Source organism: Rhagoletis pomonella, unplaced genomic scaffold (assembly GCF_013731165.1).
Source record: "Rhagoletis pomonella isolate Grant_MI unplaced genomic scaffold, Rhpom_1.0 Rhpom_scaffold_00001, whole genome shotgun sequence".
NCBI classification, from domain to species: domain Eukaryota; kingdom Metazoa; phylum Arthropoda; class Insecta; order Diptera; family Tephritidae; genus Rhagoletis; species Rhagoletis pomonella.
The window spans coordinates 44,530,920-44,550,120 of NW_023458555.1; the positions used below are offsets into that span (position 1 = coordinate 44,530,920).

At 33.8% G+C, this 19,201-nt stretch overlaps 2 protein-coding genes across 2 annotated transcripts in view; one reads left to right on the plus strand and one right to left on the minus strand.

Annotated features, from left to right (window-relative positions):
• The first annotated feature begins 450 nt into the window (after positions 1–450).
• On the plus strand, positions 451–2,069 carry LOC118744667 (methionine synthase reductase-like). Its single transcript, XM_036477840.1, has 3 exons — positions 451–628; positions 687–842; positions 905–2,069. The coding sequence occupies exons 1-3, from the start codon at positions 488–490 to the stop codon at positions 2,030–2,032; spliced, it is 1,425 nt and encodes a 474-aa protein (XP_036333733.1). The 5' UTR covers positions 451–487; the 3' UTR covers positions 2,033–2,069.
• An 11,288-nt stretch (positions 2,070–13,357) lies between these two features.
• Positions 13,358–19,201, minus strand: part of LOC118744698 (serine/threonine-protein kinase PAK 3) — a 47,806-nt gene continuing 41,962 nt past the window's right edge. The window contains exon 2 of the mRNA XM_036477912.1: positions 13,358–15,140. The gene's annotated coding sequence lies outside the window, so the exon portion shown is untranslated. The remainder of the gene's footprint in view (positions 15,141–19,201) is intronic.

Consider the following 19,201-nt stretch of genomic DNA (forward strand, 5'->3'; position numbering starts at 1 on the left):
GTTTTGTTTTTGTGTAGCAAAAATGTAACCAGAGGATGCAAGAAATGCCAACGAAAACACTAACAGCCGGTGTGAACAGCCTTCAGTCCACAATCCCAAAACTCCTTTTCAAAGTGTTTTCGTTGTCGGCCAGAACGCGGTATTAGAGAAAAATTAGTGGTTATTGCTAAAAGGTATAATAATTGCATGTATTTCAGTACCAGAAGAACTGAAATCAGCAAAGGTAAATATTTTCTCTATAATTGCTGCATTCTATTAATTGCTAACCCGATAGCATTCTTCTGCTTCAAAGCAACTGTCAAAAATTTGAGTTTACGACATTCGATACGATACTAGGGTGCTGTATTCCAAAAAAGAATGTTTTAAACTATCGAGTAAAAAGTATCTGTATCGAATGCCAAAAGTATCGATATGTTACCATATCGTATCGAAGTTCGTGTCCCTAGCTATACTATACGTGCTTGAGGTTTTAAAAATCAGCAAGGAAATGGTTTGTGCAACTGGATCATTTAATTGTGATGTCGATAAAGTTTATATAAAAAATTACGTATTAGAAAAATATTTACCAGCAAAGCTGTCGGAGCCAATTTACACTGTTTCCTATGCAGATGATTTGGAAAGCCTGAGGGTGAGTAACCAATTAGTTTCATTTAAAATGTTAAAAGTGAGCAGTTCATTATAAATAGTTGACGAAGCATGCCCAGCTACAATGTTCAGGACTTATTTGGCCCTTTTGTCGAACCGGAACCTTTCCCGTGGAAGTGCCGATTAAGGGGGTACAAATGCTGGCAGGACCAGATATAGCGAAAGAAAAGTGTATAATGGAGTTAACAACGGAAATGGTATCGTATGAACAATAGGATCGACTAGTTGATTTTAATAATATCAAATATATTATCAATAGCAAATGGAATGTGATTATTTTCAACCAGGTGATACTATTGCTGTATTACCATCCAACAGCAGCAGAGAAGTCCAAGCACTGCTAGAGCGTTTGCAATTATCAAATAAATCTGATAGCTCATTTCAACTGCGAATTTCATCAAAATGTACTAAGAAAACGGCAAAGCTACCACCATACATTCCATCACATTGTACTCCTTATCATCTGTTGCGCGATTGTCTCAATTTTCTTGCCATACCAAAAAAACAGTTCCTAATTACTCTAGCCAACTGCTGTGGGGATGCAGATGAGCGTGCATTCATGAGTTGTTTATCCTCGAAAGAAGGGAGCGCTTATTACAACGAGCTTATCTTAGAGCGTGGCTTATCATTATTGGAACTGCTGGAGTTGTGTCCCTCATGTATACCTACACTAGAAATTTTAATTGAGCACCTACCACGTTTGTTGCCGCGTCCATATTCGATAGCCAATAGCCCGCAAACTAATGAAATAAAAATTATATTTTCAATACGCGCACAAAACCCAGGGGTGACCACAAATATGTTAAAAACCTTGGCTACACCCTTGTTAAATGGCACAGTTGCTGAAAAGTTGCCCGAGATCACAGTGTATCCGCGACAGACGAATCAATTTCGCTTTACTGCGCAAGAAGCAAGTGAAAACAATCATATCCTGATTGGTATTGGTACAGCTTTAGCACCCTTTTTAGGATTTTTGAAGAAGAAGGAACAATTGCTGGCAAACGTTGCTTATACCTCACTAGGCGATACCTGGTTTTTTGCAGGCGCTACAACTGAAGCAAGTCTGCCACACAGAGATCGCATATTAGCCATGGAAAAAGGTAATGTGCTACAACGGTACTTCGAGTGTCTGTCACGCGTGCCTAGTGCTACTTATCGCTATGTTCATGACCAATTACTAGCTCATGCAACAGTATTTGTGGAGTTTTTGATGCAAAAGAATACTATCTTGTACGTCTGTGCCGATGGTGGTTCGATATCAAAATCGATTGAGGAGGCAATTACAAAATGTTTAATACAAGTGCAGCAAATAACACGGGAGGAAGCTTCATTAACGTTAAAAACGTTCAGAGTTAGTGGCAAATATCGTGAGGATTTGTGGCTGTGATAATTTTTTTAATAAACCCAAAAAATCGTTAAAGCTACATATATAGTACATTTCGTCGATGTTTTTGCAAATCCGCCCATCGACCAGTTGCAAAACCAGCCTAAATCGCCGTCGTGGTAAACATAACTTCTGGTAACCCTGAACTCCAGGCATAGAGATTTATGCATACAAATCTTAAAATCTTTATTTTTTCGCTCTCCTGTAAATTTGAGTACCGTAAGATAGGCGGTTTTGCTAAAACATCGACGATATGTATGTACGTATTTTTTTTAATTTCTTAAAAATAATGCAATATGTTAAATGTATACATTGCATGTATACATACATATGTACATAGATACAGGGTGTCCTAAACTACCCGTCCACCCCTTTTAAAATTGATCACCATGGGTATGCTTTATCTTTTGGTCGTATTTCCGACTTCCGGTTTCGATCGGATGTGGGTTGAACTGACCGGAAGTCCATTATTTTAAATAAGACATGTATGTTTGTAACACTGATTCGGATTCTGCGGACAAAAATATATAACTTTTGTCGGGAGCTACCACTCCGCAGGGCCTGGGTTCAAGCCCTGGTCAAAGCGACATCACAAGAAGTATACATAAAAAAGGTTTTTTATTAACAGCGGTCGCCCCTCGGCAGGCAATGGCAAACCTCCGAATGTATTTCTGCCATGAAAAACAGCTTCTCATAAAAATATAATCGCCGTTCGGAGTCGGCGAAAAACTGTAGGTCCTTCCCCTTTGTGTAACAACATGAAGACGCACGCCACAAGTCTGAGGAGAAGCTCGGCCACATTGTGGTAAGCGTCAATCTATATATAGTTCAATTTAAATTCGGTTTAGTCTTGAATGAGTAATCTTCCTACGTTTGTAGAGCTGAATTTTGAAAGAAAACCAGTTAGGGCCTTTCTATAGAAAGGTGACGATATATATCGTCGTTTAAAGTGCAAAACCGCGTATCAACAAAATGCAAAACTGCGTATCAGCAAAATGCAAAACCGCGTATGTGAAGTTGTAGAAATTATTTTCTAGAGCGTAAGAACACTCATATTTCAAAATGGTTCTCTTTTTTATAAAGCCATCGCATTTCTGGCTAGTACATTTCAGGACGAATGGATAAGGATTGAGCCAAGAGCTTGTGTGAGCAAATCTAATTTTTGGCAGCCAATGGCAGTTACGCGGTTTTGCAGAATGACGATACGCGGTTTTGTACTTTAAACGACGACATACATTTCTACTGTTCTTGCATATCTACCTTATTTTTTTCTACTGTCGAATCTATAACACACATCTGTGCGTACATGTAAGTATATATGTACATTATGGTGGTCCTTAAATGTAGGAAGCAAATATTTACATCAGATTTCCTAAGCCTCAACCCCTAAGTCGATGCTACTTTAGTCGAAGATATCACATATAAATTTTGTTCACGATTGGAGACGGTATTACCGACTGAAAGAAATCGTGCATTTGAGTATTTAAAAATCCTTTTTGTTTCATTTAAATTAATAAGTTTTTTTGTGTGAAACGTTCGCATATTTTTAATGTTTTTTTTGTTTAAAACTTGGCATTATTGGTTGGTTTATTGATCAGCTTCCTAAAACAAGAAGTTCTCAATACAAAAAACAATAAAATTGTATGCCTTTCATTGTATTTTTATTATCTTTCAATCGCCGCCGAGTTACTTAACAAATAAAAAACTTTTTTATTTCAAGTAATGGTAAAAAAACGAAGGTAGTTTCAACAAACAACTTTTTGAGGGATAGTGGGCCTTTTGAAGCTTCATAATTTGTTCATATTGCTAGCAGCATTACCATATTGTTAATATTTAAAAATGAACTAGGGAATTTCGAGATGGGAATTTCTTTCACAGTTAGAGCCATTTTCTGGAGTAACCTTTAACTTTAAAGCTCACTTAAACTAAAGCTATGTATAAATTTAAGCATTTCTATTATCGGACTTTGATATATGTATATATAAACCAATTTTAAACCGATAGTAAAATGCTTTACTTTATACGCAATCATAAATTTTAATGCAACCTTTAAATATAAGGTCTTTAAAGTTACAGGCTACTTGAGATATGTATTGAAAATATATACCTACAAAAAAAGAAAGCAATTTTACTTCGAAATACAACGGATAATGGCATATGTACTTACGTTATGGAATGGGTGAGAACCCCTACCCAAAACCGAAAAATAGTCGATATGTATGGTGCGTTGTTGTTTTTATTTAATAAGTTGAACAAACCCATCAAAACAACTAGTAAAAAGTCTAAGTTCGGCCAGAGCCGAACATTAGATGCCCGGCTCAATTATTAAATATAGTTTTTTTTCACCTTTTAGAAAACTACCGCTACATGGTAAGCAGTGTTGCCAGAGAAAATTTCGTTTGGATCTAAAACGGTCGAAAAAAGCTAAAAGGAGCTAAATAATACTAATAGTAGCTAAAATGAAGAGCTACATATTTTTGTTAAGGCTGAGCATTTATTGACGTAAGGTTGTTTTTACATTTTCGGCCATTTTAATAAAAACAACGAATTTTATAAGTTTAAGTGCTGAAAAAATCTTTTAAAACCAAAATAAGGTGCATATATTTCGAATTATTTGCTATGACACTTATAATAGTGAACTAAAAATACTATACAAACTGTAAAGTCAGTAATTTCAGATATTTGAATTGAACAATTTTTTCGCAAAATTTTTCTGGAAAGTTTTACCTCCAACTCTTAAAGGTAAAATTAGTAAAGTAAAACAAAATCCGCGCTATCAGAAAAGGGATTTTCTTTTAATTAATTTTTGAATTCTTTAACCTAGATCCAAGAGTTTATGGTGGATACACAGCATCTCGAAACTTCCCATTTTATCAACGCTTAAGTTTTGGCTTATATACATTAAATACAACTAAAACTTTCTGCAGCTAAAAAAGTGCTACATAAATTTGAAAAGAGATAAAAAAAATAGCTATGAGATAGAAAGAGAAAGAGAATAGAAAAGTAAAGAGCTAAATCTAGCTCCAAAAGCACCAAAATGGCAACACTGATGGTAAGCAGGGGTGATTTTATCCCTATATCAAACATCTTCGATAAACTTATATAGTTATATGAGGGCGGTATTACGACCATTTTCCAAAATTCCATACAAATGTTAGTTATTTTCAAGGGACTGTTTTTAGTATAAATTTTGTGTAAATTAGCGTCCTTAAATTTCCAAATATCGAAGTTTCAAGCATTTCTGAAATTTACAGTTATATAAAAAGTGAGCGTAATTTTAGTCCGATTTCAATAATTCCAGCCTTTTGCTTTTATATGGCAGGCGCAATAATCATTCCGAGTTTGATACAAATTGCTCGAACGGTTACCAAGATACACATATGTATGTTGTCATAAGTGGGCGGTGCCACGCCCATTTACCAAAATTTTATCATAAACGTATCTTGAGCTAAAGAATTATTACAAACATCAATTTTGAATAAATTAGCTTCGGTATTTTTTAATTTATCGAAGATTTCGTATTTCATCAAATTACCGTTATATGGGATGTGGGCGTGGATATTGTCAGATTTTAAAAATTTTCAGCCATTTGGTATCTTGTACCAAGGTCAACAACCGTGCCAAGTGTGGAGGAAATTGGAGAGATATACATATGTATGTAATCATAAGTGGTCGTGGCTACGCCGATTTTCCACAAATTTATAATGTTCTTACTTTCCGCCTAAAAATCATTATAAATATCAATTTTGAGAGAATGGGCTTTAGTAGTACTAAAATATCGCAGTATTCGTATTTCTGATAACTACCGTTATATGGGAGGTAGGCGTGGTTACTGTCCGATTTTGCCCATTTTCAATACCATCCGTCCTACGCTAAAAAAAAAGAAGTCACATACCAAGTTTCGTTAAAATATCTCAATTTTTACTCCGTCCATCTGTGCACACGATAATTCGAGCAAAAATTGAGATATCTTAACGAAATTCGGTATGTAGGTTTACATTTATCCAAGGTAGGTTGGAATTGAAAATGGGCGAAAGTGGACTGTAACCACGCCCACATCCCATATAACGGTAATTTAGAGAAATACAAAATCTTCGATAAATCGGTAAATAGTAAAGCTAATTTATTCAAAATTGATGCTTGCAACAATTCTTTACCAAGAAATACGTTTATGATAAAAGTTTGGAAAATGGGCGTGGCACCGCCCACTTATGATCACATATATGTATCTCAGAAACCGTTATACCAATTTTTACCAAACTCGGTGTGGTTATTGTGCTTGCCACATGAAAGCAAAATGTTGAAAATTATTTAAATCGGACTAAAATTACGGCCACTTTTCATATAACGGTAAATTTGAGAAATGCTTGAAACTTCAATATTTCGAAATTTAAGGACGCTAATTTACTCAAAATTGATACACCCCGGCTTACCATGTAGCGGTAGCTTTCGGAAAGGTGAAAATCATATATTTAATGTTTGCGCCGGGTATTTAACGTTCGGCTCCGCCGAAACTTAGACTTTCTTACTTGTTTTTTATTTTATTTTATTTTTTTTATGTATGTTACCGCATAACTTTGGACCACGTCACCCGATTTCGATAACACTGGTCTACAAGGGTTTTGCGAATAAGACGGGACCTGGTGTTTCCGAACGGATTTTTCGTGCTGAACACGAATCTGGGGTCCAAAACTTCCCATCACGTCACGTTTTCGAGAAAAAAGGGGTTGAAACCCCTAAAAACAGCGTTTTTGGCCATTTTTGAAAAATTGTAGAGCTGAACCCTGACGTGCTACAAACTTTGTATATGTCAGAAATTAAAGGCTAAATCGTGCCCTTTCGAATGAGCCCTATGCCGAATTAATCGCATGCACCCTTAGATCAGGGGGTGTATTTGTGTCTAGGAGTCCAGGGAAAATTGATCGCAGAAAGAATTTCATCTTAAACGACCATATAAAATGAATGATGCTAAGGTCTTAACTACATTAAGAGTCGCTGATTACGAATCTGAAGTTAGATTTTAAAAATTCAAAATGGCGGATCCAATATGGCGATCAATTTTTCCTGCACCCCTAAACACAAATACACCCCCTGCTTTAAGGGTGCACGCGATCAATTCGGCATAGGGCTCATTCGAAAGGGCACGGTTTAGCCTTTAATTTCTGATATATGCAAAATTTGTACCACGTCAGGGTTCAGCTCTATAATTTTTCGAAAATGGCCAAAAACGCTGTTTTTAGGGGTTTCAAACCCCTTTTTTATCGAAAACGTGACGTGATGGGACATTTTTGACCCCGGATTCGTGTTCAGCACGAAAAATCCGTTCAGAAACACCAGGTCCCGTCTTATTCGCAGAAAAAAAGTTGAAATTTGTAGACCAGTGTAATTCTTTTTGCATCGGAAAGGTAGTGTCTCCATACTAATCTGGTTAAGATCCGATCAGTGGATCATGAGATATATATATATATTTTTTTTTTATATGATAGTTGAAGTTTTTTTTTGCTAAAAATTACTTGTTAACAATTTTTATTCAATTCATGCAGTTCTAACGTCGTGAATACTAAACACCAGCTCGTAAGATTGGTTTTACGTATGAAAGAAAATCCCAATACTCTGTTGACACGATCTCTAAGAATGAAATCATAGAGCTGTTTATAGTTTTAATATATTTTAAGTCGATTTGGATCACAAAATTTCTTAAATATATTGTATGTCAAAATATATTCGAAAGAATGCACTTAAACTCTCTTAAACGTTTTCTGCTCCTGGCCAGTTTTCTTATCCTCTGACGAGTCGTTCAACCAGAACTCCGTTATACTAATAAAAAAATTTTGTACCACTTTTTTATAAACTCGCTAGCTTTTAAACATCCGCATCCGCATTTTAAACATTCGTAACATCCCTAATTTGTACATATCTATCTCGATTCGTTTGTTACAAACAACCGTTTGTTTGAACAAAGTTATAACACCGTTGTGCACAAGTGCGCTCGGGTATAAAAATAATTTAAAATCGAGTAATGCCCATCCTAAAATTCAATGTACTCATCTAAGTATTCTTCGTATCCGATGCGTTCCCCAAGTTGGAGCCTGCAAGAAAAAGGCATTCGTTTTCTATGTTTTGACCAACACAGCTTTTCATTACCTTTCATTTCGCGGCACTGCACTTTTGGAGAGCATGGTCTTGTTCTGGTTGCTGCTAATATCCGTGGTAACAAACGCATATTTTAGAAGGCTTTTCTCGCTCACGTCGCAGGCTTCAAGACATTTTTGTCTCATGAAAGGAAGCGCTGGAAATTTTCAAAAATTTTGTACCGTCTTGCTTGCAGTGGTATCTTGTATTTTTGCAGCTATATGTAATAATGAAGTCGGTTTTGTTTTTGCTTAAATATTACTTATTGTACACAGTATCATTCTTGGAATTAAAATGGAGTTTGCTAAAATACAAGCCCATATTTTAATACAAAATTAACAAAAACGTGTTATTATTATTAACAAAAAAGAGCCGTACGCTCAATTTTGGGAGTAACAATATACATATGTATATCTACGTATTTTCGTTTCCGCTTGCACAGGTATTCATGCGTTCAAACTTGCTGAACGTTCACTTATAATTAACAAGAATTTCACGCACAATAGATATTAAAATATTTCATTTGTTAATCGGCGCTTTGCCAGCATTTTCCTTTTTTTATGATTCCTTTTTTTAGTTCCACTTCACTTTTACGCAACTTTCAATGGCTTCACGCTACATTTATTTAACTTATTACGTGAAAATACATATTTATATGTACATAGTACATCACATCCATAGGTACATATGTATATGCAAGTACTTTTATTTTTTTTTTGCCGAGATAGGCTTTGGGGCACCTTCCAAAATTCTTCCTCTTGCCGAAAGATGTGCTGTCATGGCAACAGTAGTTTTTTTTTTATAAAAATTACCAATATTTTTAGTTTTTCGGGGATCCAGTAGCGCATTTCAAGGCCATTGAGCACCCTGTATTGGTTACAGTAGAAAATTGAAAGTTGGTATTGATATTACAAATATTAAAAGGGGTGCCCCTTTTTCTAGGATGATATTCCGCCCCCCTCCTCCCCCCCCCCATACAAAATTGGACCATTCTAATGCACATATGTATGTATGTGTGTCGGTTTTATCTTCGTTACCCTTCGCTTGCTATAAAAAAAAAAATTTGTACAATTCTTTCAAGTATATTTTTTAATAATATTTCATTTTATTTATTCTTATTTTTGGCGATAAAATTTGCACACTACAGAAAAGTTCTCTATCAAAAAGGTGTTCTTTATCAAAAATTGATAATAATACATACAATATACAGTACCTACAGTATGATAATAAAAAAAAAATGTAATCATTAATAATACACGGGTATTGTGCTGGCATTGCACTGCTGTTTATTTGCTTTTCGCTCCGCTTCAACACATGCCATATTAAATATTTGTAGTAAACACATACATTTGAATGTGCACTTATTGATTGGTTTCCTTTTTTTTCGTATAATTCGCTTACATTTCGACTAAATTTCACTTTTTGCATTTTCTGTTGGTAAAAAATTTTACTTTACTTATATCATTGCTACATTAAACATTTAAATACTGTAAAAATTATTATTTGTTTTTTGTTATTGCATAATTGTGGGATCTCTATTCTACTATTATAACTATGTATGTAAAAAAGTGTATTAATATCGTTGCTTATGCGTTGAATTGATTTTCTCTTTATTAGGATTTCACAAAAAATAGTAATATTTACTTGTAAACAAAACAATAGACACTTGCATAAGAGTAGCTAAGGAAATAGAGGGATTAGGATGTTATCTACGATGAAGCCGGATTGTTTGTTCCCACTGTGTGAAGTTTGATGGGCTGGTTGTTTTCAGCAAAATGTTGCGCAACATCCAAGCGTCATGGAGTTCGATTTTGCCATGTACGTATGTATGTATACATATATGAACATATGTGTATGACCGACCGCAAACATGACATTTGCTTGTGAATATCCATTTAAATATCTACATACATACATATGTAATTTTACAACCATTTTGAATCTAAAAAGTCAAATATTCAAAAGCAAGTTTAAAAAACCTGGGAACCCTACTAAAAAAGTCCAATAACTTGAAAATAGGCAACTAATACCCTAGTGTATGTACATATGTACGCTCAAAAAGAAAAAAATAAAGGCCTGCTCAAACTGGCGCGATACGGCTCCGCGCGCTACAATCCCGTAAGAAATGTTTACTCATAGTACTCTTTATTACAGTAATGGTTTGAGCAACATGTGTATATCGTACGAGAATTTACCACCCCGCGCCTGTTTGAGCTGCCCCTAATATTGGCAAATGAAAGAGTTGTGGAAATGTAAATTATTATTGAACAGAATTTACCAATTACACAAATAATACTTTTTTTTAAATTACGACTTTGCTAGAATTTTATAAAAGCAATTTATACATCCACCTAATTTCGAAAGCGTAAGGTTTCCGATTTACGTAAACTCTTGAGTTGAATTAGCATTCGTTAAATCTGATTTTCCTGCAGGGCGCATTCCTGGATACATATTCTCATCGATATATACACATATGTACATATTTTAAGTTCTTAGCGAATATGTGGGCAATTAAGAATGTTTACATAGCCAATTAGGGTTGAAAAATTTATTATAATTTCTACTTCTTTTCAACTTACCACATACTTTTCTAGTAAAATGCAGTACAGCAGTGTTGGCATTTTCATTGTGAGAAAAAGAAATATGTATTAAAACAACCAATGGTTTACAGACAAACAAAAATGTTTGCGAAATTGTTTTACATGCATATGCATAGTACATGCATACCCATAATATAATAAAGGTAGGCCTTCTTAAGTGAAGCCATTCTAAGAGGCCTACCCAAGAAAGGCTGAAAAATGTGCTTCCTTGCATGTCTTCTAGAAGGACTTATTCGTTTACAATTTACGCGAATGCATATATTTATATTATTTAGCATTACAAATGAATTTCAATAAACATTTTGAGTTGCAATAACACATACATATTTGATATATGTAAACCTCAAGCAAATACTTCAAAGATGTATGATTTTAATAAATTAAAGAAGCAACTTTAAAAGAACTCCTCCAAAAGGCTTTCTGAAGTACGTCCTATAGAAGCCCTTCTGGAAGGCATTCTATGTGTAGCGAAAGAAGAAGCTTTTCAGTTTGTGCCACTCCATAGAAAAAAAAGAAAGGAGAAAGGAATGTATAGCGGAAGGCCTTTCGGAAGGGCTTTTAACTCCTGAGATTGTCTATTGGGTACATACTTACATGCATATGCATACATATATATGAATGTATGTACGTACTTTTGTATGCATATTTATTTAGTCTTCTGTACACAATGTTTGTCCATTGATTTGTGCATACATACATAGTACATATGTACATATGTATGTAGATATCCGCGTAGTCATAATTCTCAATACCAATTATTAATTATATACTCGTATATGTACCAATTAATTACTTTTTGAACGCTTTATTAAATGATATTTTTATATGATTTTCTTATACTTTCGTATGCTTGGGTTCTTGTTTGCTCCCAGATAGTCTAGTCCAGGCATGCCCAGCGCAGGGCCCTTGCTTATGGAGTTCTGCCAGCGTTGGGCATGACTGGTCTAGTAAATCCAATTTGATCAATAAAGTTATGCAGAAATTTGGTATTACAATATCAACAGTCCAGAATTAAACAGATAATGCAAATATTATGTGCTTCAAGCATGAGCTGCCATAAAAACAATCGTCTTTTAAACAGAAGTCACCAAAAAACATGTGAAATGTTTTGGGTTTAAGCAATAGCAACACTCATAAATATATAAATATGTATAGCATTTTCAGTTTAAATGAAACCATTTTCAAATTAAATGAAACCCTTTTCAGGTTAAGCGAAACCTTTTTCAAATTAAATGAAACCTTTTTCAAATTCAATGAAACTTTATTCAAATTAAAATAAACTTTTTTTAAATTAAATTAAACTTCCTTTTAGGAATGTTGAATCTGAAAAAGGTTTCATTTAAATTGAAAAAGGTTTCGCTTTATCTGAAAAAGGTTTCATTTATTTTGAAAATGGTTTCGCTTAACCTGAAAGAGGTTTCCTTTAATTTGAAAAAGGTTTCGCTTTGTTTGAAAATGGTTTCATTTAATTTTAAAAAAGTTTCATTTAAACTGAAACATATTTAGAAGTCAGACAGATCTAAGCCCTGTCGAGTTTGCGGCGATTCTGATTGTGATTCTGTAAATGAAATTTCTCCATATAAATGTCAGAAAAAAAATTAGTAAAAATGAACGCGATTCTTTAGCTATTTTAAACATACCCCAAAAAAAATTCTAAAAAATCTGAATAAGAAGTTGAAAATTCAGCAGGAATCTTGCAGATTTTTTTATGGAAAAACAAATAATCATTAATTAAACAAAAGAAAAATAGGCTTAATTTATCAAAATGTAGATGACTTAATAAGCTGATCACAAGTGTATGTAGAAACTTGCTATTGGAGTCACAAGGTTTGGAGCGTAGAACCTTGCACGCCACATCGATGGAACTATTTATATATTTACATATGTACGTACATAGTTATTCTGCCCATGTATGTGAAAAAGAAAGACCTTGGTTGAAGGAATTAGAATTAATCTACATTGTGAGTGATAAATGAACTGCAAACTTTGGTTCCAAGCGCTACTACTGCCTTGGCAGCGGCACTTCACAAATTAAGGTTTACATGACCTTGGCAGCGAGCCACTGTGGTACAATTAGAAAATTATATGAAGCCTATAGGATATGTAAGAAAATTTATGGAAAATTTAAAGAATTCAGAATTTTTTAACATTGCTTAAAAACGGAATTTCGCCCTTCATACATTTGTTTGTATATAGAACATATTTACGGCCGGTCATAAAGGCATGATCAACGTTAAAAAAATTTGATGACGAGGATTTCCTATTTAACATCAGCTTAGAAAAAAACGAGAAACCGGTAACTAGTGGGATGTTCGTAAAACAATAAATAGTCAAATACATTTGCGTAAATTTGTACAAATAATATGCGTGCATTTAAAATTTGCCATTCAGTACGGTATAGCAGTTGAATTATGTGTGTAAAATATGTATGTAAAAGTGCCTGGCAAAAAAAAAAAATCAATAAAAATTGTGTTACAAATGTTAGTATTAAAAATGTATGTAAATGCATGCGGAATCTACGGATATGAACAATACTAATTACAAATTTGTATTTTTTCTATGGAATATTACAAAACTTTACTTCGCATTACTACGTAAGATAAATACAACTAATGATGCACGTGTTTTCGTTTTCATCAAACAAAACAGCATGTTTATTTTCTTCTACAAAATTTAGACCTAATGGCACTTTAGCTTACAACAGTGTAAAAAAATTTAGAAGACTTACTTATGTACATACTATATTATGTATTTACTATATGTATGTATGTTTTTCAGTTATATGTATTGCTTGCAGTCAGTTAGCAAATTAACCAAACAATACAATTTGCGTTTTGTAAAAGCAAAAGCAATATAAAAAATTACAAATGCGCGAAGTTGAGATATTGCTCTTACATTCAATGTTGCCTTAATGCCCATAGTATCCTATGTAGTTTTTTTTTGCTTTTTTAACGCTGTTACTCCGATAATTGATGTACAATTGTTTTGTGGGTTTTTTCTTGTTTTTGAATACAATTTTTATTAAGATTAATATATGTATTTAATTTTTTTGGTACTTAAATATTACTTATTTTCATTAAGTGGTTTCCACTTTTGGAAATTTACAACAGCTTTGCATAGAACAATTTTTCTCTTTCTTTAATTTAACGTAGTTTTTAAGACATTGCATAGCTTTGATAAAATCGCTTAAATCACATTGATTTTAATTGATTACAAGTATTTACGTTTTGTATTACTCTCAATTGTATAAAACGTATTGTTTTGTATGTGTTTGCATATATGTATATACTACATACATATCTATAATTTAAAATCAAACAATTTGCAAAATTACAATAAGTGTGCAATTGCTTTTTAATCAAACAAAACATTATTACAAAAAATTAAGGGAAAACGCTTAAAACTACAAATATATTACATTAAATAAAGTACAAATGTATGTGCATGCATATAAATATGTACGTATGCACATAAAACTACAAATGTATGCACTGAAAAAAATTAAAATTATTTAAAATTTACACACGTTTACATTTGTAATTAAATAATATATAATAACAGTAATTTTGGCAATGAAAATATCGCTAACCGTTCGTACATACATACATATACGTTTCTATTTGTGCGTGTGTGTGTGCACGTGTATTTTTGAAAATGTATAGAAATGCGACTAACTTTTACTATATGTATATATTTAGTACCTAAGCTCCATCTCCAGCTTCGTTTTAATTTTATTTTTTGTTTATAACTCTAGCAGTTTGTATATTGTGGCATTTATACGCAAAGTAATAAAGCAAATAATTTTTGAACGAATTTGAAATATAGGAATAAACACTTCACGTTTCCATATTTTGAAACTTTGCTCTTTAAACTACATTTTGTCAATACGAGAGTGGAATGGATCGGCTAAATGAATACAACAACCACAAAAATCTACGCAACTACATATGTATACCTATATTTATGTTAGAAATAATGTTTATATGTAGTCTAGTCTTTAGTACTGCAATCGTTTAGATTTGTTTATTGCATTTCAATTTGTTTTCTATTTGTTTGTCTATAGTTGCGAACGCTTTTAATAATAATACATATATTTATAATTAGTTTATTGCTACTTTTGCTTGGTGTGCGTGTTTTTTCTTCTTCTGATTTTTGTAATACAAATTGGGAGAGTCAGGCATAGCAGATAAGTTTCGTAGTTATAATATAATAGTAGTACAGTAATTTAGTAGTAGTACATAGTAGTAGTTGTTGCTGCTGTTGGTTTAGTTGATGCGAGTATTCCCATTGCTGCAGCTAAAGCCGTGTTCGGTTTACTATGGATATGGCGGCTTCATTTTAGTTCGTTGGTGGTGCATTCAAAATTGTCATCTGATTATCTGAAATTAATTTAAATAATATTAAACGGATGAATACATACTATGTTTTAATAAATACATATTCATGGAGAAATGCAAACACATTTTAAGCTAATATAGTATTAATATTGTTTTAAAAATAGCTTCCAAATAACCTATTTGGACTTAGAGAGCGAACCAGTGGCAGGGTGCGAAATAAGATTAGCTACCTTTCCGATGCAAAAAGAATTATCGAAATCGGTTGACGTGGTCCAAAGTTATGCGGTAACATACATAAAAAAAAAAAAAGATTCCGACGAACTGATAACCTCCTCCTTTTTTGGAAGTCGGTTAATGATTCATGAAATTTATGTAAAATATCAATACCTAACATAACTAAAAAAATTTAAAGTTTTTTATCAATTATGTAGCATTCCTGTCAGTTAGGGCCTTTATGAATGCGAAGTTATGAAATAAATGTTTCAGTTGGGGCTTTTTGCATTCATGTTAAATCCAATATATTTTGTTTCCATATCAAAGCAAGTTAGTAGTTACTTTGCACTATAAGCTAAACAAGACAAATGAAAGGGATAGGTATAATATTTATATAAAATTAATGAGATCGCGCACGTATGGCTTCTTCTGGTCCCACTACATCTCCCTCAATGACTTCAAAATTTATTTTCGAGCATTTTCATCAAACAAAAGTCATTTACGGTAATTTTTTAGACAAAAGTACGACGAACATAATTCCCCTAACAATCTGGATGGCCTTCGACAGAAAGCGTTCCCGTCCTTTGTGTTATGGCGATTTCGTGTTCGGTTCTAAAATAAAGGCAAACGGTGAGAAAATTTTGTGTTCGTTTCCTGTTAAATGTCATAACTGGGCACTTGGTAAATCGCCTGAAATCTTTGTCAGATTATTTTTCGGATGGTAGTAGTAATATCAGTTTGGCACAAAATCCATTTACGAAGCGTTCATAGATCTTCAGAGTACTTCGACATTGAAACACACATTTGAATCTGTGTCTCTGAAAGAGTTTTGGGTTAGTGTTAAGAGTAAATATCATGAAGTCGTTAAAAAGGATATTTTAACTTTGCTTACTTCTGTCGCAACGTACTCTGTAAATAGAGTTTTCAGCTTACATTATACAAAAAACAAATTCAGGTCGAAATTGGATGCTACCCCAGAAATGCGCATACAGCTTTCAGATATTGGGCCATATGCCTAAAACTTAAGCAAATGCTTTATCTTAAAATTTCAGACCTTTCACTCGATTTGTTCAAATAAATTTAAGTAAAAGGTATGAAGTTTTAAGAAACACGAATGGGCCGTACTACTACTACAGTGAAATTGGGAAATTTTTTGTAGCAAAAGTACTTCAGTTAGGGCTTTCTGCTTTCACAAATTTTCATTCGTTAAGTTAGGGCTTTTTAAAAAGTGGCGTAAGTTCGCTAGTTTTTGAGTTACGGTTGTAAATTTTTAAGAGAAGATGGGGTTAACTATAAGCTTCTTGGGAATGCAAAAAAACAAACTATCAAAAAAAATGCCAGTTGTGTGAACAAGTGACAATTTTAGTAAGAGTAACTAAATTTTTTCAACTGTTTTGTAGCATTGTAATTTGGCATTATTTTAACTAAGCACGTCCCCTTCTCTGCAGTAATAGAAACCCTAATTTCCTTGATTTGATGCTCTATTCCTTGCACTATCCTTCGAAGATCATTTTTTTGTGATAACCGCTCGCAAGGATTCGACATTGAGCAAATATTCGATTAATCGAATATCAAGAGTTCTATTTTATTAGTCAAGAATAAGGCCGTATTCGAGCTACGTGATAAATACCGCAATATTACAACTTTATTGTTATATTGATTCTCCTCTCAATTTTGTAGCCAGTGACCCAAAGAAACTTTGGATATGAAATTTCATAAAAATCTGAAATTTTTTAAAAAGTCCATTCGCCGTTTTGAATTTTTGCAAACTGATTTCAGATTCGTAATCAACAATCCCATACAAAATTTAATAAAGTGATGAGAGTTTTGTAGAGTTTGACGTTTGTTTGTCGTTTGTTTTCAATTGCTTACCGAGCTTAAAGTGGATCATATGAAGACAAAGTACTTCACTACTCCAATACGTTAAGGCTGGTTGTTGCTTGGGGGTATTTTGTCTTGTTTTCGTTCACCATCAGACCAACGATGGATAGTCGTATAAAGTTTGCTGGGATTCTAAATTTAGACATAGCTTTACAGAGGCAGCTTCTCTTCTTCAAAAGTGGCTTAAAAATCGTCGAAAGGCCGGTGTGCGTCAATATGTTTATCAATGGTATTTTCCAATATTTGGTAAAATCTAGTCAATGGTGGACCTGTGAGGTCTGAAGTCACACTGATAAGTACCATCAATTATTTCCTTTTTGGTGGTTGTTGTTTCTGACAGTGTGGGTGTATGATGTGTTTTGGAACGAATTTCTGCCAAACCAAATTTGACAAAGGGTCTCGGAAATTCGTTCCATTATTCCGTGGGCTTATTGCTCTTCTCACCTCGTCTTGAAGTAGAACACCTTGGACAGCGCTCGTATGTATTTGTCTGGATTTTTAATCATCAAACGCGCGACTGGAATCATTGAGTTTTGTTCTCTCCACATCTCTGACGTACTCTGAATGTCTGCTACGAATACATCCGTACTCATATCATTTGATTAAATTAATCGATTATTTTGGTCCAATTTACGATTTTACCGATTGTTAATCGTTTAATTTTAAAATAATCGTAAAAATATTTTCAAGAAATGAGTTCTGTAGTTGTCTAAAATCCCTCCATCGAACATTTTTTTTGCTAGCTGCATCAACTTTACTCGACCCGAGGTTCACAAAAATCCATTTCAAAGATCCGTTAGTAAGAAGTTTTTGCGAAATTAAGTAATTAAAAATTCGATCAATCGATTATTTATCAATAATTTCAATAAATCGTAATTAATTTTTTTGGTTTGTGATTAATCATATAATTAATTAATAGATTTTTTTTTGCCATCGCTAGCTACGAGGTTTCCGTCTTCATCACTGCACTGGCTTTGTATGCGGCGTATACAAGCTGTTTCAGCGTGGGTGGAACTAAGATGTAATTGGGACATGAAATCCCGCGATGAGGAGTTGCTTGATAAATCAGGATTTATGTAGAATCTATTGCAAAACTTCTCGGCAGCTTTGAGACGTCGAACTTTCGTCGAGTTCACTGAGACACGGCAGTGCATACGGACCTTGGCCGCGATAAAGTAGTGAACCGAGATGTTTGATGTATCTTCGGTATATCACACGGAGATCAATTAAATTTTTAGTTTTTTGATAAAGGGATACCAGTGGGAGATTCTGAAACCAGTTAGCAAAAAGTTTAGGATAACTATCGCACTTATTGATGTAAAAATATTCATATCATACGTCAACAAAAGCGACACCGATCCGAAAACTCTCGCTAACTGGTTACAGAATCTTCACCTTGAGTACTAAATACCAACATTACTTAAATTTTCAGACTGTTGGACCTATATGCCTAGTCTGACTTGTCTAACGTCTGCAATCGTCAAGCACGATTTCATATGATGAGTCAATGAGCTCATAGAATTTCTCTTTGGTCTTATCGCCCTTCTCCACCGTTGGGGCGTGTATACAAATTAGGCTAATGTTGTTGAACTTAGCTTTGATCCGGAATGTGGCGATTCTCTTACTGATGGAGGTGAGCCTGCGGGCAAGCTGTCATAGCGGTCCTTGTTTCATTTGCCAGGGTCGACCAGGTGTGGGAGGAGAGGGGTATTTATCCAAATCCTCCTGAACTCCTTTGGTTTTAATTAGTTCACGTCATCGCGAATGCATTGTATGTAAAGAGATTCATTGGCAGATAATTCGACTGTTAATTTGAACTTTATTTTTTATTTACTGTAAATAAGTAATTACTGTTACCTGTAACAAATAGCACTGCTATATTCGTCATTAAATCGTTGCGATTTTACAGTCAACTGCACAAGCAGAAAATACTTGGAAAACATTGATTATGCAGCGTTCGCGAGAAATACAGTTTAAGCTCGTAGTCTAGCTTGATAATTTTAACAATA